This window comes from Rhodnius prolixus, unplaced genomic scaffold (assembly GCF_049639745.1).
Source record: "Rhodnius prolixus isolate KJV_2025 unplaced genomic scaffold, Rpr scaffold_8, whole genome shotgun sequence".
Classification (NCBI taxonomy): Eukaryota; Metazoa; Arthropoda; class Insecta; order Hemiptera; family Reduviidae; genus Rhodnius; species Rhodnius prolixus.
The window spans coordinates 22,211,458-22,235,715 of record NW_027411593.1 but is presented as its reverse complement, the minus strand read 5'-3'; the positions used below and the strand labels follow the sequence as shown (position 1 = coordinate 22,235,715).

General features: G+C 34.5%; 1 protein-coding gene across 1 annotated transcript in view; it reads left to right on the top strand.

The window, feature by feature from the left end:
• The window catches only part of LOC141451029 (neuropilin-2-like), a 166,342-nt gene that overhangs the window by 42,621 nt on the left and 99,463 nt on the right, over positions 1-24,258 (top strand). The window contains exon 3 of the mRNA XM_074122042.1: positions 5,132-5,198. Coding sequence (XP_073978143.1) covers positions 5,132-5,198 — 67 coding nt within the window. The remainder of the gene's footprint in view (positions 1-5,131; positions 5,199-24,258) is intronic.

Below are 24,258 nucleotides of genomic sequence, written 5' to 3'. Positions count from 1 at the left end.
AGAAATCTAGAGGGACAGAATTTTGAGAGACTAAATGACCAATCAGAAGGGTGGAGGTGGTTAAGAAGGGTAGTACAAGTAAATTTTTGAAAATAGGTGCTTATAATTCAAAATTATCTAACGTTAACTATAAAATTTTTACAATAGTTAAAAAATAGAGTGTTCTATAACTGAAAATTTACTCAAAATGACAACAACTTTTCATGAGTGTTCCAAATAAAATAAATTCAAGTATGTAATCCATTTTATGATTACCTTTTCTTGAGGTGTATAGCGTCCCGAAAAGCATTACATTTCTCGAATCAAGGACTCACTCTGTCCTAAAGTACTTGTACGTGGATCGTAATAACCGCAATGATTGTTCACTTAACGACTCTTTTTATTTAAAAATAAGTTACGTATTATATTTATTTTTTTTAAACGTAGTGTGAAAGTCCTTATGCCTATCTCTTGTCCAGATGTGTTCCCGAGATCGCTGTTTTAGTGAGGTTTGATTCTGGAGATTTAAGAACACTAACTGCTCTCTACCTGTAACTGTTCTAGATTAATGGGTTTTATTTGAAATGTTTTTGAGTTTATTCAAGTTTTTAGCGTTAATTTTATTTTTAAAGTACTTTGCAGGAACTAGAGCAGTAAAAAACGTGAAAAGATTGAAAAAAAATAAGCACAAAACAAACATCAGACGTAATGTAGGCTTTAAGAATAGAGCCGTTAATTACTCTGCTTCTGTTAATTAACTAGAGAAGTTCTTTTATCTACTTTGCTGACAGTATTGAAAAAAAAATGTGTGTAAAGAAAAGGAAATGACGCTGGAGGTATGGGAGGCCTAATGAAGTGGTACAAACGACTCTTAATGGCCCAGAATTGACAATTTAGCAAAGAGAAAAAAAACTAATTTTTTTCTTTTTCATGAATCAGATATTAACAAGTGTACGAGTGTGAGATCTCGTATGTGAGATGTGGATGTTTAGTCTGTTGCAATACGAGGGTCGTTTGAAAAGTCCGTGCAAAGTCAGAGAGATAGCACCACTGGCGCGTATCGAGGTTATGTTTAGTTAGTAGCATCTCTTGGAAGAACACACACCAAGTTTCAGCCAGATCGGTCTATTTCTTTGTGTTTGGCATTCGTTTGAATCGAGGAAGTCGAGTGATTATCAAAAAATGGACGAAAAAGAATTTCGTGTGTTGATCAAACACTACTTTATGAAAGGCAAAACGCCTCAGGAGACTAAAGAGAAGCTTGATAAACATTATGGTGACTCTGCACCTTCGATTAGAACAGTTTATAAGTGGTTTCAAAATTTTCGGAGTAGCCATATGGGCACAAGTGACGCTGAACGTTCTGGACGCCCTGTTGAGGTTACTACTCCAGAAATCATTGATAAAATCCATGATATGGTGATGGATGACAGAAGAGTGAAGGTGCGTGAGATTGCTAGTGCTGTGGGCATCTCGAATGAACGGGTACATAATATTTTGATCAACATTTGGACATGACAAAGCTATCCGCAAGATGGGTGCCGCGATTGCTCACACTTGACCAAAAACGAAATCGTGTGAAATGTTGCAAGGACGGTTTGCAGCTGTTCCAGAAGAATCCGCAAGACTTTAAGCGTCGTTTCGTCACTGTGGATGAAACATGGATACATCACTACACTCCTGAGACCAAAGAACGATCTAAACAATGGGTTACCAAGGGGGAATGTGCGCCAAAAAAGGCGAAGACCGTTCCTTCGGCCGGAAAGATTATGGCGACTGTCTTTTGGGATTCGCAAGGAATAATCCTCATCGACTATCTGGAAAAGGGTAAAACTATTACAGGTGCATATTATTCATCGTTATTGGACCGTTTGAAAACCGAGCTGCAAGAAAAACGCCCACGATTGGCCCACAAAAAAGTCCTTTTCCATCACGACAACGCACCCGCACACACCTCAGCAGTTGTGGTCGCAAAATTAATGGAAATAGGGTTCCAACTCGTTTCACATCCCCCCTATTCTCCAGACTTGGCTCCCTCGGACTACTATTTGTTCCCCAATATGAAGAAATGGCTGGCGGGAAAAAGATTTTATTCAAACGAGGAGGTGATTGCAGAAACGAATGGCTATTTTTCAGACTTGGACAAATCCTATTATTCGGAAGGGATCAACAAACTAGAGCAGCGTTGGACGAAGTGTATAAGCCTAAAAGGAGACTATGTTGAAAAATAAAAAAGGTTTACCCCAAAAAATTAAGTAGTTTTTATTTTTGCACGGACTTTTCAAACGACCCTCGTACAAACTTAAATGTTTGACTCGGATCAAAAAGAATCTCAAGTTTTCAACGTTTCTGGCACCCTTGTGTCTTTACAAACTGCTGAGTAATAAGATAAAAATGTAATATTAATTGCTGATAAATATGATACCAAATATGTGGTGGTTGCAAAGATCTTCTAACTTTTGCTTTTATATTTTATAATACTTAATAAAGAAGTTTTTAAGCTTTAAAAATAGAAGTTCAAAGTGAATTTTTATGTAGTTTGAAAGAGCTGCATAATTGCAGCCCATATTTTGACTAAGTAGCATTAGCAGCCTCTTCTGTTGTTTATTATTTTTGCTAGCCATTATCCGTGGGCATGAACCATAAACCATTGAATACATTTTCTCTATTAAAAATTGGGAAATGCCACCTTAAACTTAACTCGTGTGATTATGGAATGCCTTGAAATTTTCAGTTCTTTCTTTTCTTCTATCGAAAGGTCGACTCGCTTGTTGTACCTTGAAGATCGTAAAAGGATTAACGCCGAAAAGTTTACGATGTTAGAACAGTTCTTGTGCCAGGAAATCAAAGCTGGAAGCGAAACTTCGTACTATGTGGTAAACTACCCAATAGCATATGTATTAGACAAAATCTGTAAATCCTAAATCGGGAAATAGATTAACACGGCATTGCCAATGCTCGAACTTAGTCAGTCATTGGCAATGTGGAGTCATATTGACCCCATAATTTATTTTTATCTTTTTTTATATTGATTTCAATTTTAATAATAAAATTTGCATTAAAGGATGAGAAAGAATAGGAATTAAGAGCGAAAAAACAAATTTTGGCACTGTCCACGAATCGGCTTTAACATTTCACGCAAAAGGAGTTAACTTCAACTTAGGATCGCAGTAATTTCAGTATTTTCTAGAATCCTGATTGACTGCTTCTCATCAGAGAATTTTTCATTTTTTTTAAATTACATTCACTGTTTTTTCAATTACTGTGTGCTGTTGACACGGATCGGAAATTATCTAATTCAAGTTACTAAAGCAAGTTTTTGCTGCAATTCGGACAGAAAATCAATTCTAGAGAGAGGCTTTTTATTGTGCCTTGATACTTTCTATGAAAATTATGTAAATTTATCAAATAAGCAATTAGGCAATCATATGGAGTTAAGTTAATAACTGAAAATCTACTTATATAACCAATCAGGAGTCGAAATGACTCCGATATGGTTGACTCTTATGATTCAAGTAAACTAATCTGCTAAAAAAAAACTAAGAATTCCATGGTCTTCAGCTCGTGACTATCGAATGGTGAGAGAGTGGAGATAGCATATCTAAGAGCATTTTGGGATAGCTATGAGATGTGGGGAAACAGAGACCATTCCTATTTTTTTTGGAGTCAAATTGACACCGGATTGGCAATGCCATGTTAAATCTTGATGAGATGACAATTTACGTAATCTTCTTTCTTGGTCCAATTCAGTAGTTATTGTAAAAAAGTCCAACGGAAACTATTGTATTCAACATTGGCAAAATTTAAGCTTGATACTTTAAAAAATAAAAATAATGAAATTGTTGATAAACTTGCAAAGGAAGGCACCAATAGTGGGGAAATGGCTAACTATAAATTACCACACACCGATATCGAGTGTATAATTGCAAAATCAGCACTACAAAAATGACCTGACAGATTACAGTAATGGTAATAAAGGGAGATTCTATAAAACTATGGTAGATCAGTTACCTAGAGAACCATGGTTTAAGGGGAACTGTCACTAATAAATGGGTTGTTACGACAATAAGCAGTGGTGTGCGGATCGTATCTACACAGGATCAACAAAAGGTCCTGTCTCCTCTTTGCGTAGATTGCAATGAGGAGAAGGATTTCAAACATCGTATAATAATGATATGTGGTAGAAAGGAAACGAATGTTTGACGACATACTATATATAGATATTTAGATGCACCATTTCGCTACAAAGACATAATATTCTCCACCAACATCTATGTGCATAAATCTACAGCAGAGCTAGCAATGAAATATGAATGTATTTAAAAGTTATAGCCGATTAGAATGAATGGAAGTAAATGATTAGAGAAGGATTACGTGATTTTAATTTCGGTTAAGCTATAAAGATGGCAGGAATATAGAGTACTGATCTATCCATTAGTTGTAAGGTTTATGCAAATAGTTGTATATACGAGTAGTAGAGGGATGAATGTGTGAAGCGAATGTATTTATTAGTAAGAATGGAGAGTGAATGATATTCTAGTGATAAGCACCTAGACGGTGCTGGCTGTATGGCGACAGCCAATGCCAAAAAAAATAAACAAATAAATAAGAAAAAGATATTCTGCTTAACACATTTATTTACTCAAGCCAAACACAAATGTACGTGCCATTACTTTATTATTCTTAAAGGAAATCTTCAAGTACGTACATCTGATAAAATAACAAAAGACAAAAAAAAACTAAATTTTGAAAATTAAAATTAAAAACGTTATTTTGCATGATGGAGAGAAAGTAAAAATATAAATATAAATAACAGAGTTTATGGCGTTTCTACAAAAAAAACACCTTATTTTGTAAGCCTAAAGGAGTTTATGTAATTATTCTAGAGCAAAGTATATTGGTCCTGACAGACAACCTAAACCTTAACGCTGCCCTACTTTTAATAAAATGTAAATAGAATTTATTTGACAGAAATATTTTGTAAAAAAATAAATAAAATAGAGTTGAGGCAAGAAATATAACAGTATTTTTCAACATCACTTGTAAGGCACATTAGTCCTACTCATGTTTCCTCTATTCACCATCTCTTTCTAGTTTCTCTGTGGATATTTTTCTTGATATTATGCTGATTTTATTTCGTTTTATATTTCAGAGCTGGCTGAGATCAGGTCTCATGCTTGTATCTCTGGCGTTGGAGACCGTCTTCGGGCTAAATGCTGGTATGACCATTAATTGTAATTATAACTATTATTATTTAATACGAGGGTCGTTTGAAAAGTCCGTGCAAAAATAAAAACTACTTAATTTTTGGGGATAAACCTTTTTTATTTTTCAACATTGTCTCCTTTTAGGCTTATACACTTCGTCCAACGCTGCTCTAGTTTGTTGATCCCTTCCGAATAATAGGATTTGTCCAAGTCTGAAAAATAGCCATTCGTTTCTGCAATCACCTCCTCGTTTGAATAAAATCTTTTTCCCGCCAGCCATTTCTTCATATTGGGGAAGAAATAGTAGTCCGAGGGAGCCAAGTCTGGAGAATAGGGGGGGGATGTGAAACGAGTTGGAACCCTATTTCCATTAATTTTGCGACCACAACTGCTGAGGTGTGAGCTGGTGCGTTGTCGTGATGGAAAAGGACTTTTTTGTGGGCCAATCGTGGGCGTTTTTCTTGCAGCTCGGTTTTCAAACGGTCCAATAACGATGAATAATATGCACCTGTAATAGTTTTACCCTTTTCCAGATAGTCGATGAGGATTATTCCTTGCGAATCCCAAAAGACAGTCGCCATAATCTTTCCGGCCAAAGGAACGGTCTTTGCCTTTTTTGGCGCAGATTCCCCCTTGGTAACCCATTGTTTAGATTGTTCTTTGGTCTCAGGAGTGTAGTGATGTATCCATGTTTCATCCACAGTGACGAAACGACGCTTAAAGTCCTGCAGTTTCTTCTGGAACAGCTGCAAACCGTCCTTGCAACACTTCACACGATTTCGTTTTTGGTCAAGCGTGAGCAATCGCGGCACCCATCTTGCGGATAGCTTTGTCATGTCCAAATGTTGGTGCAAAATATTATGTACCCGTTCATTCGAGATGCCCACAGCACTAGCAATCTCACGCACCTTCACTCTTCTGTCATCCATCACCATATCATGGATTTTATCAATGATTTCTGGAGTAGTAACCTCAACAGGGCGTCCAGAACGTTCAGCGTCACTTGTGCCCATATGGCCACTCCGAAAATTTTGAAACCACTTATAAACTGTTCTAATCGAAGGTGCAGAGTCACCATAATGTTTATCAAGCTTCTCTTTAGTCTCCTGAGACGTTTTGCCTTTCATAAAGTAGTGTTTAATCAACACACGAAATTCTTTTTCGTCCATTTTTTGAAAATCAACTTCCTCGATTCAAACGAATGCCAAACACAAAGAAATAGACCGATCTGGCTGAAACTTGGTGTGTGTTCTTCCAAGAGATGCTACTAACTAAACATAACCTCGATACGCGCCAGTAGTGCTATCTCTCTGACTTTGCACGGACTTTTCAAACGACCCTCGTAACTTCTACAATTATAAGTTAGTATAAATCAATTTGATAAGCTTTTTTAATTATCATTTTTAATTGTAATCAATCCAATAATACCGCAAATTTTGCATTTCTTATTACCAACTTTCACGACATTACTAACACTATGACTACTACTGACTAAATTAAAAAGTCATCCAATTTTTGCCAGTTGCAGTAAACAACCACAGCCATTTGACCAATCCTAGCTAACATTAAAGTAGAATCCAGAGCACGATCATTATAAACTAAAATGACAACAAATTTCCTCAAAATTAAATTTGTAAGTGCTCTTCTTTCTTGAATACAATACTTTTAACGAATAATGTCAGAGCTAAATAAAAATAAAGTAAAAAGAAAGAATTTCATTAAATTCAAATAAATCTCAAGAATATTTGAAAGAATTAAATTAAAACAAAAATAGAAAGAAAAAGTTTGTCAGGAAAGAAAAATAAACATACAAAAATAAAAGAGATAAATTAAATAAGTTCAGTGCGTTTAATAAAATTCTCCTTCATATAAGGACCACCTGTCTTCTTCCATTTCTATGAGATTCCTTCTCAAAGGATTGTCCGCTCTTATACTACACCCTCCGACCCAAAAAAGAGCTGAATTCGTCTTCGTCTTCTTACTATTTCTAACAAAACTTTAACGCTATTCCACAGTTTCATTGTTCATCTGTGCCCAATAATCTGGCAGTAAATTTCGTCCTTTTATCATCTTACCTACTTCTCAAACTCCAAATAAATGTCGAAAATTGCGGCAAACGTTCAATACGTCTATTATTTTAAGTAATAATTCATTTTATGTTTATTAAAAAACATTGGATAAAAAGATCATGGTAGCTTTGATTAAAAATAGTATGAGCCCAACGTCTGCTAAATTGCTCTAACTTACAAAAGCATTCTAACAATTCTAAAATAATTCAAGCCTTACCATAAAAATCTTCGAATTCTGGCATCGAAGATAAAACAGATTCAATACTAAAGACAGTAAAACAATGATTTAGACGATAAATATTGGTTTGTAATGTGATAAAAGAAATCAATTCAACTGCCTAGGATGGCCCGGGCAATCTTTCTTTATTCAATAAGAATAAACATGCTTTATATTATACACTCAGTTATATGCGTCTTTGAGTGAGTAATCGAACAGAAAAGAATCTATTGATTTATTAAATCAAACGATGACTTTGGAGGTTGCCAAAGTGGTTTATATAGACCCCAAAACGTCTGTTTAACAAAAGTAGGGATCAATCTGAGCCATGGGTCGAAAGAAAAACAATTTCGAACCCAATTTAGCGAACCTTGCAAAGAAATAACAGAAATAAATATTAAGGTATTTAAATTTCAACATTAAGATATTTTTCATAAATCTATTGTTACACAATGTAAAATTACTTTAATAAATGTTTAAACTGAAATAGCCCCTTTAAGTATCATTTCTGACCATCAGTTCGGTTTTCAGAGTTGCCACTCGTCTGTTATCCAGGCACATAGAGTAGTGGATATAATCGCTACTTCCCTTAAATTAAAGCAGTATTGCCCGGGTATCTTCCTTGACATATCTCAGGCATTCGACCGAGTATGGCACTAAGGACTGCTTTATAAACTCAAACGCCTACTGCCTTCTACCTCTTACCTCATTCTTAAGTCTTATCTCTCCGACCGTTTCTTCCAAGTCAAACAAGGTTCTTCTTCTTCTTCTTCTTTTATCCTTCCAATACTCGCTGGAGTTCCTCAAGGAAGCATTCTGGAACTATGAATGGAAATTTATATTAATGGTGGAGGCACCACGATTAGAAGTGTGGTCCGCAAAGCTAATATGTATTTTGGTACTGGGTTCGATTCCCGGTCTTAAGCCTTGGATTTTATTTAATGGTTAATAAAAGAAATTTACAGTAAAGTATGTTTGCTAGTCGCCTCCGTCCGCGACACCTAATTGGTAGTTGGACGTGAAGCCCGCCTGAAAAAGTAGGCAATTAGTTTATCTCTGCTAACATGAAATTGTTTGTTATCTGTCCAGAACCTCGAAGATAAGGCTTTATAGAACCTTACTCAGGCCGGTTCTTACATACGGTGCTGAAACATGGACGTTCACATCTGCCATGATAGATAGTCTCAATGTTTTTAATCGTAAGATCTTAAGGAGGATTTATGGTCCAGTTTTCGACACGACTTCTCGCATATGGAGATCCAGAAAAAACTGTGAGCTTTATGCTCTATATGGGGCTGAGAATGTGGTTCGTTTCATCAAGGCTCGACGATTGGAATGGTTAGGCCATATTGCAAGAATGCCAGAAGACAGGATGCCGAGCAGACTGCTGCGTGGTACCGTCATAGGCATGAAGAAGAGAGTTGGCCGCCCGCGAAGACGTTGGCTTGATGATGTTGAGGAGGACTTGAGAGTCCTTGGAATGTCAGGATGGAGGCAGAAACAGCCAATAGAGATGTCTGGAGTCGCATTATTAAGGAAGCCAAGGCCCACCCCGGGCTGTAGAGCTACGTAATAGTAGTAGTACTTTACCTCTACTACTTTTTTATATTAATAATTTAACTTACATAACTAATAAAATAAAGAGTGACATTTTAATTACAGGATGAAAAAAACTTACTGATTGGAAGCAGTAGTTATGTAGCTTTCAAACTATAACCTGATAGCTTTAAAAGGAGATTTCAGTATTTATAATACCATCATTGAAGATAGATTATTTTCTCGTTCATCATTAGAGGAACGTTGGCAATAGTAGAGAACGCTTTTATTAATCTTCTGTCCAAATATACAAACAAATTGGTGAGGTAATGAAACCAAATTCACCAGTGCACCCGCTTGAGGTTAAATTTTTAAAATACTTGATTTATAGCTTTGATCATGACGTTAATGAGCGCATTAAAAGCATGAAATATTTTTATAAGTTGATTATCATTAATTTATTTCCTTTTCCTTTCTGTAAAGTGCAAAAGTTCAGAGAGAAATAACCACAATGACAATACCAAATAATATAAACTTCCCACTGAAGGTTATACATCCTTTTTACGATCTACATGCTTCTCTAGCAGTATTTTTTTTTTTTTTTTTTCTGCTGTAGTGGCATGTAAGGAGAGTCAGTATATTGCTCAGTGGTGCACATCTTTATTGGACAGCCAATGGACTCTTGTTTGGTTTCAGAAATATTTCTATTTCTCCATAAGACATGTCACTCGGGACCTCCGTTTTATGTTTTTCAGACAACATATTGTTATAATATGAATGACAACAGCAAATAATACTTACCTTGCGGGCATTAATATTCTTACTATCACAAACACACATGCACATATTAGACTAACTCGGTTCACAAAATATCTTATTGAATACAAATAAACCGTGAATAATTCAAAGTATATTTGCCAGTTATAGTTACGTATTTTGACCTCCTTTTATATCTCAAATTATGATTACAGTAAATATAATAATAATAATAATTTATTGTTCCATATAAAGATACAAGATCTCATTGGAGAGAGTTCACTGTTTACAGCAAATACAAAAACAAAACATTTTTACTGTTTAAAATAAAAATAAATCTACAAAAATAAAAATAAAATTACATCTCAAAAATTGGTACAGAACTTTAAATTTACTTATTCAGAATTGCTTAAAACCCTAGAATTCTCTATTTTTTTTTTATTTTTTTTTATACATTTTTGGTGGAAAAATGATTTGGTGGAAATACAATATATCAACTATTCATATAAGAGCTACAATTTTTTATATCCAACTGTAACATTTTAAATTTGAATCTCAATAATGAAACAAATTGCACACTAATCCAGCAGGGAAAACAATGTTACTCTTGTCAGAAATGGAAGGAATATTTTTCTGAATGCAAATACAAGAGCATGTTTTTTAAGTTTTTTACTTAAGAATGACAGTTTGATCTACGACAGATTGTGCACCTCATCACTCCAACAATTGCCGGAGTTTGCAAAAAGGCTAGTCTAATATTAAAAATATTAGTTTTGGAATGTACCAATTCTTCCTTGACGGCTCGCCGCTAACTTACTAGCTACCGCATTTCTTTTCTTTGCCAGAAGATCTGCTAAAGTCACTTCAGAAATTGATAACCCGGCGGATCCGACAATTTGTCCATATTTCAGCATCATACGACAAAAACTGACTGGGTTGCGAACATCAAGCAAACGGAGCTTGCTCAACTGAAGCCCACTCGTATTGACCCTCAGCCTGCCAATACCAGCCAATATCTGCCAACTTCTTTTGAAGTTCAGTGTATCATAAAATATCTAAGAAGACTGTTATAAGATTACGAAAGTATTTTATAAATTTTTAAGTAATAATTTAAATTATACGATATTAAGTCATTCCTAATTATATTCGATGGTGCAATTATATTAAGATTTATTAACTATTGTTGGTGAATTATTAATATTAACATTTTTTTTAAAATATTTTATTCTTTCCTGCAAAACGCTCTTAACTTGCATACATCACGGACATATTTAAAAATGGTTTTTAATTCAGGTTCAGATGTCATACTAAGCATTCTAAGTACATCCTCATTTTGAGACTCATTATGGATATTAAGTTCATTATAAAGGTGTTTCCTTAAAGGGGCATAAATTGGACATCTAATAAATATATGATAAATGTCTTCCATTTCTAATAGGTTGCAGATTGAACACACTTCCTCAGTTTTAATTATATACATTTTTTATGACAATTTTCAGTATTAATTTATTACCAGTTCACAACTGTGCCAGTACTTTAGTGATATAGTGTGGAATTTTAAGCAATAAATAAGATTGTGGATTTTCATAATTACAATTAATGTTTAAACACTTATAGATTGGACAGAAACTACTCTTAGCCAAGCTTGCTTTATCTAATTCGAGTAAATAATCTTTGTATTTCTTTAAAATTTTTTTTTTTAAATATTCAAAATTGAAATTAACTGAATCTAAATTATATCCACATTTTGCAATAAATTCTTTAGTTGCGTCCACCAATTAAACTTTACATATTTTATATTTTTGTGGTCCAATTTAACCAATTCATTGAAACAAATTTTCGGGAATCTATCAGATTCCATAGCAAATATTTGTAACAGCCATTTCAGGGCAGACTTCAACACAAAATATGATACCGGACATGTGCCGATCTCCAATCTAATTATATAATGAGGCGTGTTGACCGCAAGTGAGAGCAATTTTTTATAAAATCCTAAGTTGCAAGACTCTAATTTTTGTAAATATCTTAAGGCCGTAACCTGTGTACCGTATAGTAATGAATTTAATGTTAACGAATAATACAATTTGTTGCGAACCTCCCATGAATTACATTTTATATTACATAATATCTTCATCACAGAGCCAAATCCGATATTATAGTTCTTGCCACTAAAGACTCAACTGCATTTTTAAAGACACCAGAATTACGCCTAAATACGAGTACTGCCTCGCTTGCTCTAAAATGTCATCACCGTACCTAAATGGAATTTTGGATTTCACATAGTAAATATAATAAATAATAACTAAAGGTCCGTCAGATTTTTGAGATCACACTCGCCGAAGCTTCTTAAAGTTACTTTTTGTTTTGAGCACCACTGATGTCCTTCATCTGGAGCTACTTTCGGATCTGGACTCTGGCTCGCTCGACAGTCTTACGCTGGATAAAAAAGCTTCATTTCTATGTAGAAACACTTGGAAATCCTGAGTTTGATTCAGGCTACCTGCCTTTCGGTTTATTTCTTCTTAGGCGTCTCTTAGTGCTCATTGTGTTGTTATTCCTTTGTCAATAGTGGGAGTATTCTTAAGCTGGTGGCGCACCGAAATAAATATGTTCAGAGCGCCAATGACTTTAGTTGGCTAAAATAAACAAGAAAAATACACCTTATATTGTTGAATAGCTATAAATATAATTGCAACAATCCCGATCACAAATTGTGCCTTTTTTATATTGAATATGTCGTAGGAATATGGAACATTTCGTACTATTACTTTTGCAAAACATCTGAAAATTAGTACTTGTAATTATGTTAAAAAAAGTTAAGGTTTTTTATTTAAGTTTAACAATAGTTATTTATTTAACAAGTGTGGAAAGTAGTACTTTTCCTCACGCGAGGCAGGGTTTGCACGCACGAGCGAGCGAAGCGAGGCGAGTGCAAGTGCAAATTGCCGAGTGTGTGGAAAATACTTAACACTCGAGTTAAATATTATATTTTTTCTGCAACCATTAGATTTATTAACTAAAAAAATTAAAAATTTCATTTTTACAGTCTACAAAAAGTAATTTATTTATTATAAACATTTATTGTTATATTACAATTATTTACATTACTTACGTATTCACATTACTTATTACATTTTCTGCTGTTTCTTTTATTGATGGAGGAGTGTTTTCTAAACAGGAATCACTAGAATCCATCTTAAATTTCTATAAGGTAACACTATAACCTTTTTAACTGTTATAATTAAAAATATCTAATTATTTATTAAAGTATTATTTTTATTTCTATATTCCTTTCAATTTTTATTTTATTTTTTAATATTCATTTTTTAATTACTCGTATTTAGTTACGTTAAATAAGCTTATTAAAGTTTTACAGAAAATATTTATGTTAATAACAAATTTTCTTATATCAAGGAAGCACAATAAAGTTTTTCCACACACTAGTGCGGAAAGTGACACTAATGGGAATTTTTCCCTACTAGTGTGGGAAGTTGGGCATTACACAGCTGATTTTAATTGAGTAATGAGAACTACCCTACATGGTTGCAGAAAAAAATAAGAATTATTCTATATCTCTGCGCCATATATAAATGTTAATTTATTAAAATAAGTGGGAAAAATATATGAAATATTTCAGAATCTGTCTGTAACTAATTTGGAGTGTAATTAAAAATTTGCAAATTAAAAATTTATCATTGCACCATGCACTGTTAATGTTTTAATGATATTCAGGTTCATTTTTTATGAACATTACATTGGGTAAATAATTACCTTCCTTGTAAATGTATAAAGTAAAGTAATGCCAATTTTTTTAGGTAGGCTTTGCGTCCCTATTACCAAATTAGGGGTCTTATGCAGAGGCGACTAGCAAACATACTTTACTGTAAATTTCTTTTCTTAACCATTAAATAAAATCCAAGGCCTAAGGCCGGAAATCGAACTCAGTACCACAATACATATTAGCTTTGCGGGCCTCGCCTCTAACCTTTCGGCTCCCGTGGCGCCTCCTTTTAAATGTACGATGGAAGAGTGTAAACCATGCAAGTATTAGTGTATTTTTAATAATACTATACGAGGGTCGTTTGAAAAGTCCGTGCAAAGTCAGAGAGATAGCACTACTGGCGCGTATCGAGGTTATGTTTAGTTAGTAGCATCTCTTGGAAGTACACACACCAAGTCAGCCAGATCGGTCCACTTCTTTGTGTTTGGCATTCGTTTGAATCGAGGAAGTCGAGTGATTTTCAAAAAATGGACGAAAAAGAATTTCGTGTTTTGATTAAACACTACTTTATGAAAGGCAAAACGCCTCAGGAGACTAAAGAGAAGCTTGATAAACATTATGGTGACTCTGCACCTTCGATTAGAACAGTTTATAAGTGGTTTCAAAATTTTCGGAGTAGCCATATGGGCACAAGTGACGCTGAACGTTCTGGACGCCCTGTTGAGGTTACTACTCCAGAAATCATTGATAAAATCCATGATATGGTGATGGATGACAGAAGAGTGAAGGTGCGTGAGATTGCTAGTGCTGTGGGCATCTCGAATGAACGGGTACATAATATTTTGCATCAACATTTGGACATGACAAAGCTATCCGCAAGATGGGTGCCGCGATTGTTCACGCTTGACCAAAAACGAAATCGTGTGAAGTGTTGCAAGGACGGTTTGCAGCTGTTCCAGAAGAATCCGCAGGACTTAAAGCGTCGTTTCGTCACTGTGGATGAAACATAGATACATCACTACACTCCTGAGACCAAAGAACAATCTAAACAATGGGTTACCAAGGGGGAATCTGCGCCAAAAAAGGCAAAGACCGTTCCTTTGGCCGGAAAGATTATGGCGACTGTCTTTTGGGATTCGCAAGGAATAATCCTCATCGACTATCTGGAAAAGGGTAAAACTATTACAGGTGCATATTATTCATCGTTATTGGACCGTTTGAAAACCGAGCTGCAAGAAAAACGCCCACGATTGGCCCACAAAAAAGTACTTTTCCATCACGACAACGCACCAGCTCACACCTCAGCAGTTGTGGTCGCAAAATTAATGGAAATAGGGTTCCAACTCGTTTCACATCCCCCCCCCCTATTCTCCAGACTTGGCTCCCTCGGACTACTATTTCTTCCCCAATATGAAGAAATGGCTGGCGGGAAAAAGATTTTATTCAAACGAGGAGGTGATTGCAGAAACGAATGGCTATTTTTCAGACTTGGACAAATCCTATTATTCGGAAGGGATCAACAAACTAGAGCAGCGTTGGACGAAGTTTATAAGCCTAAAAGGAGACTATGTTGAAAAATAAAAAAAGTTTACCCCAAAAAATTAAGTAGTTTTTATTTTTGCACGGACTTTTCAAACGACCCTTGTATGTATTGATACTCAAATCTCAAATAAGATGAAAAGTCAAAACTCTGAACAAATTTTGTTTGTTTGTGAAAAAAACTGGAATGTCTTTTGTTTAAGAAATAGCCGAACTCATTTTCAACCCGCATTTTTGATTTGTTGCAGAAAAAAAATGAGGCAAATTCTTAGCTAACTGAAACGCCATTCGAAGCAAGTCTCAAGACAGTTATCCCGTAGAAGTTTTTTCTATTGTCAGGCAGTATTCTGCAAGCATTTGCTCGATGACTTTGGGCAGAGCTGTTGGTCGGCCAATATTTCTATTAACCATATCCTCTGGTTCTCTAATGGGGATTCGACATAATCCTTCAGCGTTGCTCTTGGAACTTGGAATGTCTTTGCTGCCGTTTTGTATCCCATTTCTTTTTTTTTTCTCGCCGCCTTCACTGCTTCTACCATTGCCTTAGGATTCCATTGCTTATGTTTCGCCAGTTGAATCGAAAGCAAATAATCAACTGTTTTGTATAACTTTTTCAAATATGAAATAAAAATAACTACTTAAGGAGACTGAATTAGGAACAATTACATTTTTAAAGATGGCTACCACTATAGATACAACACATGAATGAACTGGCGCTTCGTTGAAGAATTTCAAAATAAAGACAATATGTGACATGCCCTAAGCAACATCAATATTTTAACGAACCTTTAAAAGACTGGAATACGTTTTGAAACACTACCAAATATAACAACTTATATGACAACTTATAATAACACTTCAAAACTCGGCTGGACATGAACCGTACCCCGAATTGACGTTTCCAAAAGATTACTGCTGCCTCAATGTAGCTTTCTTAAAATTGCCATTAGTGTGCAATACTTGGCGATTGTTTTAAATAGGGGGACAATATTAGGCGCTGGGACGAAATTCGGGCACTTTACCCTAAGTTAAAAATCAAAACCATTTTTCTACTCTTAATAACTCGCATTTCCCTGTAACGGAGCTTAATTATCTTTAGCAGTTTGTTCATGTGCAGTTACTCCTGCGTGTGACTAGGCGATATCACTTATAATAATAATTGAACTCAAACAGTGGTTGATAGTACATCTCATAACCGTAAGAAAAAGCTCCCTCAATGAAAACGTCACACGCTTCATCTGGCTGCATTGAGAGACAGGGAGTAAAAACTTTAATAATTAAGTCCATCAAAAAGTTATTTAGACTGAATCCAAACAAAAATAAGATTTCCTTCTTCTGTTCCTGACAGACATGTTGACGTAATATTTGAAGCAAAATTATAAAGTTTTAATGTAAGAGCAAACACATTGGCGAAAAACAGTGAAAATGGAGAATCTTATAGTATTAGAAATTGTTGGATAAGGCGGCACAAACTTTCCTCTCCTCCACTGTCTGGACCACAAACCCACTAATATAATCTTGGCGTTATGTAGGACAACGACCAAAACTCCATTTTACTAAAGCCGACATTCTAATTTAACAACGCGATATTACCACGCCATATCACTAAAGTACTGGCACAGTTGTGAACTGGTAATAAATTAATACTGAAAATTGTCATAAAAAATGTAATGTATATAATTAAAACTGAGGAAGTGTGTTCAATCTGCAACCTATTAGAAATGGAAGACATTTATCATATATTTATTAGATGTCCAATTTATGCCCCTTTAAGGAAACACCTTTATAATGAACTTAATATCCATAATGAGCCTCAAAATGAGGATGTACTTAGAATGCTTAGTATGACATCTGAACCTGAATTAAAAACCATTTTTAAATATGTCCGTGATGTATGCAAGTTAAGAGCGTTTTGCAGGGAAGAATAAAATATTTAAAAAAAAATGTTAATATTAATAATTCACCAACAATAGTTAATAAATCTTAATATAATTGCACTATCGAATATAATTAGGAATGACTTAATATCGTATAATTTAAATTATTACTTAAAAATTTATAAAATACTTTCGTAATCTTATAACAGTCTTCTTAGATATTTTATGATACACTGATCTTCAAAAGAAGTTGGCAGATATTAGCTGATATTGGCAGGCTGAGGGTCAATACGAGTGGGCTTCAGTTGAGCAAGCTCCGTTTGCTTGATGTTCGCAACCCAGTCAGTTTTTGTCGTATGATGCTGAAATATGGACAAATTGTCGGATCCGCCGGGTTATCAATTTCTGAAGTGACTTTAGCAGATCTTCTGGCAAAGAAAAGAAATGCGGTAGCTAGTAAGTTAGCGGCGAGCCGTCAAGGAAGAATTGGTACATTCCAAAACTAATATTTTTAATATTAGACTAGCCTTTTTGCAGACTCCGGCAATTGTTGGAGTGATGAGGTGCACAATCTGTCGTAGATCAAACTGTCATTCTTAAGTGAAAAACTTAAAAGACATGCTCTTGTATTTGCATTCAGAAAAATATTCCTTCCATTTCTGACAAGAGTAACATTGTTTTCCCTGCTGGATTAGTGTGCAATTTGTTTCACTATTGAGATTCAAATTTAAAATGTTACAGTTGGATATAAAAAATTGTAGCTCTTATATGAATAGTTGATATATTGTATTTCCACCAAATCATTTTTCAAAGGGATTTGATGAACAAAATTTTACCACCCGTCAATTACAAAAAAGATTCCATACAATATTTCTGTCAATATTTGAAAATATTATATAGAATTGACCGCTAAATTAAAACTAGGAAGGAAGTTCCTCAACAGCAGACATGTCTCAACATGTTCACATGACCTGTGTTTTATCACTAAAACTGATTCCTGGTGTACTTAGATTCCAGATGTCAGATTCCTATGTCATATACAATTTTTTCATTTTAATTGGTAATGTCAAAAATAAATGAATAAAAAGTCAGCTATTCAGTAAAGTCCGTTTTCTCACAACAAATGAACCCCGCGGCTGCGGGTCTACACAAATAATATAAATATTCTAGGATGGTTTTGGTTTGTTCGACCATTGTTGATAGATGATTTTTGGTTAATATCGAGGTACACGAATTTGACTTTGACAACACTTCCATACTTGGAACTAACACCAACAGAAACAAACGAAACATATTAGAAATGATACACATTAAAAAACAACAAAAATCTATCAACTTTAGGACAGACACGAACAATCTTTCTAATTTCTACAAGAACATTCTTCAGACAGTAACTTAACAAATTACTCGCCACATACCTTAGGTTTTTCCAGCCCTATTGTTTTCACCCCTCCCTTACCTCTATATAAACCCGCTTTTCCGTCAATCCTTAACAGTTATGATAATATACTCGTAGCTCTACATTAAACTTCACAAACTTTTATTTTTATAATGTAAGTCTTTCCAAATTATATTTATCTATCTATTTAATTTTATATTTTAGAAATAATCTTTATTTATTTAATTTTATATAATTCTATATTAGTGTAATATTCCTTTTGTACAGACCCTGAAGAAGGTAGTAAAAATTACCGAAACGTTGGTATAAAGCAAAAAAGTTGTTTTTATTTAAGAACGCACCTCGATATTTCCCAAAAATCATAACTATTCTACGTTATTGGATCCTATTATATTTATTCTAAATCGTAGAATCAAACTTTTCAAAATTATTGATGCATAAATTATGTTTATACGCGTTAGTATTTACCAAACTTCCGTCAAATCATCAAATATTTCACCCTTTACCAATATTATCGTCAATATCGAAGGATACTGGTAATTATATCGACCGAAATAGGTGCGCTTATCTACTGCCCTTCGGATACCTTCAATTCGAATGTTTCTGAAACGACACTTCGTGAATCCAGGCCTGAGCATTTGTTTTAGGCTCCCATCCACGCTAATCAAGGAGTAAAGCTAATAAATATTTTCTAAACTTCCCAAATTACTTAATTTTAAGCGAATTGATAACAAATAATTATTAGATGATAATTATTGGATGATATTAACAATTAAAAGAAAAGATCTAAATTGTATTGCTTCTTCTTTTACAATAAAATTTCCTTTTGTTGTTCCTCAAGCACTACTTAATTCCTTTTTTAATCAATTCCAAGGGAGCCAAATCACCCGAGGGTATTTTTGTGATATTCTGTAAAATGTATAACCAACAAGAAGCAGAAAGCCCAATTCAAGGTTATTTTAATAATATAGCAATTTAATTGCAAATTATCCAGTAAGAGACACGAATCAATGAATACAAAATAAAGAATTATAAAAAAAGAATCATACATTTTTATGAATTACTTTCTGAAGAATATAATGCATATGCGAGACAACACTCTTGCTTCAGTTTTTTTGGAAATTCAGAGTTTTTACCACTTGAAGCCGCAAATGACCAAATATTCGAAAAGAAATTTTGGAATAAGTCAACTTAGTTGCTAGATAACTTCTACTCTTTCAATCAAGCATTTGTACAGTGTGGATATTTAGGTTTCGTGACCGTAAATTGTTAAACTTTGGATTCTAGATTGGCGAGGAATCGGTCAAATAAAAAACAAACTCGTCTTTTTGCCAACGTTTCGACAAATATATTGTCCTCTTCAGAACCTGGATATTACAAATACAAACAATTCAGTAATACAACAAATCAGTAAAAAATCAGTAATATAAAAATAAAATAAAATACAATAAATTCTTTATAATTATTGAAAACTTACGTGGCTATGAGGGTTGGTTGAGTTACTAAGAGCCAGAACTGGAGAGCAGGTAAATATATACAGATATAGCGGGACTTACACGGGAATTTTGGTAATGACAATGAGACAGATACAACAGAGTAATTACAATGTTCAATTTTGACAATAAAATAGATATTGGGAAAATTTCTTTTAATACAAAAAGTCGGAAAAACCAAAAACCCTTATGAAGTAAATATCATAATAGCCAAATGATTAGCAAATTTAAAAAGAGGACAATAAGTATATTTGTCGAAACGTTGGCAAGAAGACGTTTGGTTTTTATTTGACCGATTCCTCGCCAATCTTAAATCCTAAGGTTTACATTTGTATAGTTTTAGATTATTTGCTTAAATAAGTTTTAGACCTAACTATGAATGTGTCTCTTGTTTTCAAATCAATAAAATAATTCCTTATTATTAAGGAATATATGCTTATAAAATATAAATATCAAGCGATTGTTAATAAAAAAATATTTGCAAACAGACCATTTCTTAAGATGGGTCCACGTGAAACAAGATTCATGAAATATCCATTTGTTTCTTCTGATAAACATTCATTAGAGCATTCGAAACACTTCAATGCACTGACAGCCTACAGAAAGAGATCTGTCGTTAATCCCGACGTCGATTACCGAACAATGAGCAGCTCGGGGGCTTCTAGGGAAAAAAAGTTCTTTCTGTTATTCGACAATTATGAAGTTGACTTCAATGGTTAGAAGTTATCAAGAGAATTAACAAAATATTATCACTTTTAAGGAGGAAATCCCTAAATCATGTTCATTATAACTTTCTTCTCATTTGAAAAATGAGTTCAAAATGTTGACATTGAATTCTATTAAAAGAAATTAACATATAATGAGCTATTTGGGTAATCGCGTCTAACAAAAACATCCAAACTAGATGGTTTATTCAGAGATAAAAGTTACCGAGATGGAAGTTTGGTTCTGAAACATTTTCTGGTTTATTTATGCTGGATACAATGGAATGTGTACCTTTACTTATTTATAAGAATAACTTTTGCTTCAAAGTTACTGTTGAGAGGAGGTTTGATTCGATAAAAAAAGTTGCAATATTGGCTATACTAAAGTGAAAGAGTGTTGACGGTAGTGGAAACATAAATTACGAAGTACGAATCGCATGTATATGACCATCATAAATCATATACCAAATGTTGCATCCAATGGAACATAAATTATTCAATGAATTCTGAATAGAAATTATTCTCTGTTACAAAGTTATTTTTTAAAATAAAATTCTAAACTTTCTTTGTTCTTAATATTTTTGAAAAAAAAAATCAATAAGTCCTGAAGTTTTTCAATTTGTTTTCGAGTATACAAATCATTGCTAATTTTCTACAATTTTATTCAACAATGCACTTCAGTGGAAATGACCTGGTCCAATATAAAGCCTAGATAAATCCTCACATTTCTAGGTTGAAAGCCAAGGCTTAGAAGGTTAGGCTGCTCCTCCCCCCAAAAAAAGCAACTATTCACTAGGAGATACAAAGAAATAAGATGACCAAAGCTGATGACTTCCGAATAATGGCCGAGAGGTAAAAGCAAGCATAAAGTAGAAATGCATTGTTGGTAATAATTCTGAAACAGAGTAGTACAAGAAGGCGCCAAGGTAGCCGAGCAGCTGGAGGCGATACCTGCAAAGGTAATATGCATTGAGGTACTGGATTCTCGGTCCAGGCCTTGGATTTTATTTAATGTTTAAAATATTAGAACTTTATAGTGTAATATGTTTGCTAATCGCCTCCGTCCACGACACCTAATTGGTAGTTGGACGTAAAGTCCGCCTGAAAAATAGGCATTATTTACAAGAAGAAGAAAAATTCAGAGAATTGATCGCGGATCAGCACCGGTTTGAGGGCGTTAGTGAATTTAAAAATATCTAGGAGCTGTTCTCACTAACAAAAATGTGGTAAGCCGAGATATAGAAAATAGGATAATGGCCGGAAATAGGTGTCTGGGAGCACTAAGGCGGACATTCTATAATAGATTCCTTTCAAGGAAGTCCAAATTGATGATCTACAAGTCAGTCCTTAGACCCGTTGTAACGTACGGCTCGGAATCGTGGACGTTGAGGCATGTAGACGAATCGAAATTGAACTGCTGGGAAAGAAAGGTATTAAGGGCGGCCTAGGGACCAGTGTGCCAAAATGGAGTCTGGAGGTGCCGAAAAAACGCGGAGTTAAGAGAGTTGTAGCCCTACTAGGGAAGTGAAGGATTTAGTGCCCGTCGTCAAGCAGGGAAGGTTGCGTTAGGTGGGACATGTGCAGAGAATGGAGAGTGAGAGAGCACCAAGAAGAGCGCTGGAGGGTTACCCTGGAGGCAGTAGACCGAGTGGGGAGACCTAGGCTGTGTTGGATGGGCGATGTGGTGGAGGATCTCTGGGAACTAACTGTAAGACAGTGGAGAAGGAAGCCTTTGAATAGAGGGGCTTGGGGTCAGGTACTGGCGCAGGCCAAGGTCCTACACGGGCCGTAGTGCCACAGTTGAGTTGAAAATAAGAAGGGAGCCAAATACAGTGTAGTCTCGGTTATCCGTCATGACCGGGACGGACACGTGACGGATAGTCGAATAGACGGATAATGGAAAAAAACAGGAAAATTTCCAGATTCTTTTGTTTAACGTGTATAAAACTTTGTATTAACTGGTATACATATTTTATACGTTTATACGCTTAAGCCTTAAAGGTCAGGTATCTTTCATCATTCAATTCATTCTATTGTGTATTAAAATTAATGAATACAATGTCTGCGACATCTAATCGGTTTTGTGGGCGGTTTTGTTTGTGGTTGATATTTTTAGGAAAAAAACCCACAAACTGTCGAATGATGGACACGAGTATGTACCTAAAAGACAAAGGAAAACATCTCAAAAGAAAATATTCACACTCTGCGTGGAACGGGGTTGTGGCCGTCACTAATCTTAAATTAGAGCCCCGTTTTTTTAATTTTTAAATACTGAGGACAGTGACGGTTAATTGGAATAGACGGATAAAAAGGTGACGGATAACCGAGACTCCACTGTATGTTACTCTTTTTGTCTACTGTCATTTTGCAGCGAAATCAGTGAGGATTAGTTTAATTAGCAGTAGCAAATGTTGAGAAATCCCAATTCCGTTGCAGTAATCAGAAGATTCAAACCAAGTAAATTGAAAAAATAAATAAATAAATACAAAAAGGTTTATTTAGAAGTAAAGGGAACAAACAGTTAACAAAAATTTATACAAATAAACACAGAAAAGATCTGCGCCAATTTTTTCAAGTGTCTATGTGCACGTATATATTTATAAGAGTACACAAAATGTATGACTGTCCTCGTAAATGTCCAGAGTGTGCAACGAAAAGCCCATATATTCTCTGTCATACAGACGTGTTCACTAGATATCTATATTATATTTCTTTCTTGTTTTTAATTCCCCCCCCCCATTCCCGTGATGCTTTTTCACGTTTGGGCCAGAAGGTACAGATATCGCGTACTTTTGAAGTGGTTTCCTGTATAGTTCGATAGAGAAGGGAGTGGTTGTTGTCTGGGAATGTATCAGAAACATTGTAAATTACCTTCAGACTTTTGTATATAAATCACGGGAATAAAACGTTTCGCTACATATCATCAGTCATTGATCACTGCCCTAAGTAATATTGGCCAAGTCCTCCCATCTATCTGCCATTTTTTCCATTATAAATAAGTTTTATTTTTTTTTGGCTAACGCTCTCTGTAAAATTGTTAGCCTCTGCTTGCGATTGTTTCATATATTCTTATTTTATACCGCATGCGGCTCTTTTATCAATATTTTGTGACTGTCCAAAATAAATTGTAAGTACATTTCAATTTTATTGAAAAAAAATGAAAATTTCATTTATTAAAGTAAAGATATTTTTTCAAAAAGAATTTTAAATGTGATAGGTTTGAAATTGAATAGAATTATATTAAAATACTGTACATAATATATAGGACTGCCACCATTTTCTTTCAAACACAGGTATAGTTATTATTTATTTGTTTATTTAATTTGCAATATGTGAAAATAAATATATAAAACATTTAAATGTTATTGAATATCGTAAAATAATAATTTGTGCATACAAATGATCTACAGAGTTTGTTTACACTATCATCCTTGCGGCCCTTGGTAAGATTTTATTAAAATTATTTAAGGAGAAATGGCTCTCTACTTAAAATAGGCTGCTGACCCCCTGCACTAGAGGATAGTACAACTGATGAATTCACTTGATTGGCTAACTCTGATTAACGTCTGGGTCTTGAGAAAATTTTCAATCTGAAACAAAAATTAGAGAATTACTCTTTTTTTGAATATATATATAATTCACAAATTGTTAACCAGGACAAGGGCTTTTTGCTGGTGTTCCATTGACTTTTTCTTTTACGAATAGGTCCTTCGTCCAATCATGGCGTAGACAACGCCAAGGTGCTCGTCATAGACATAGAG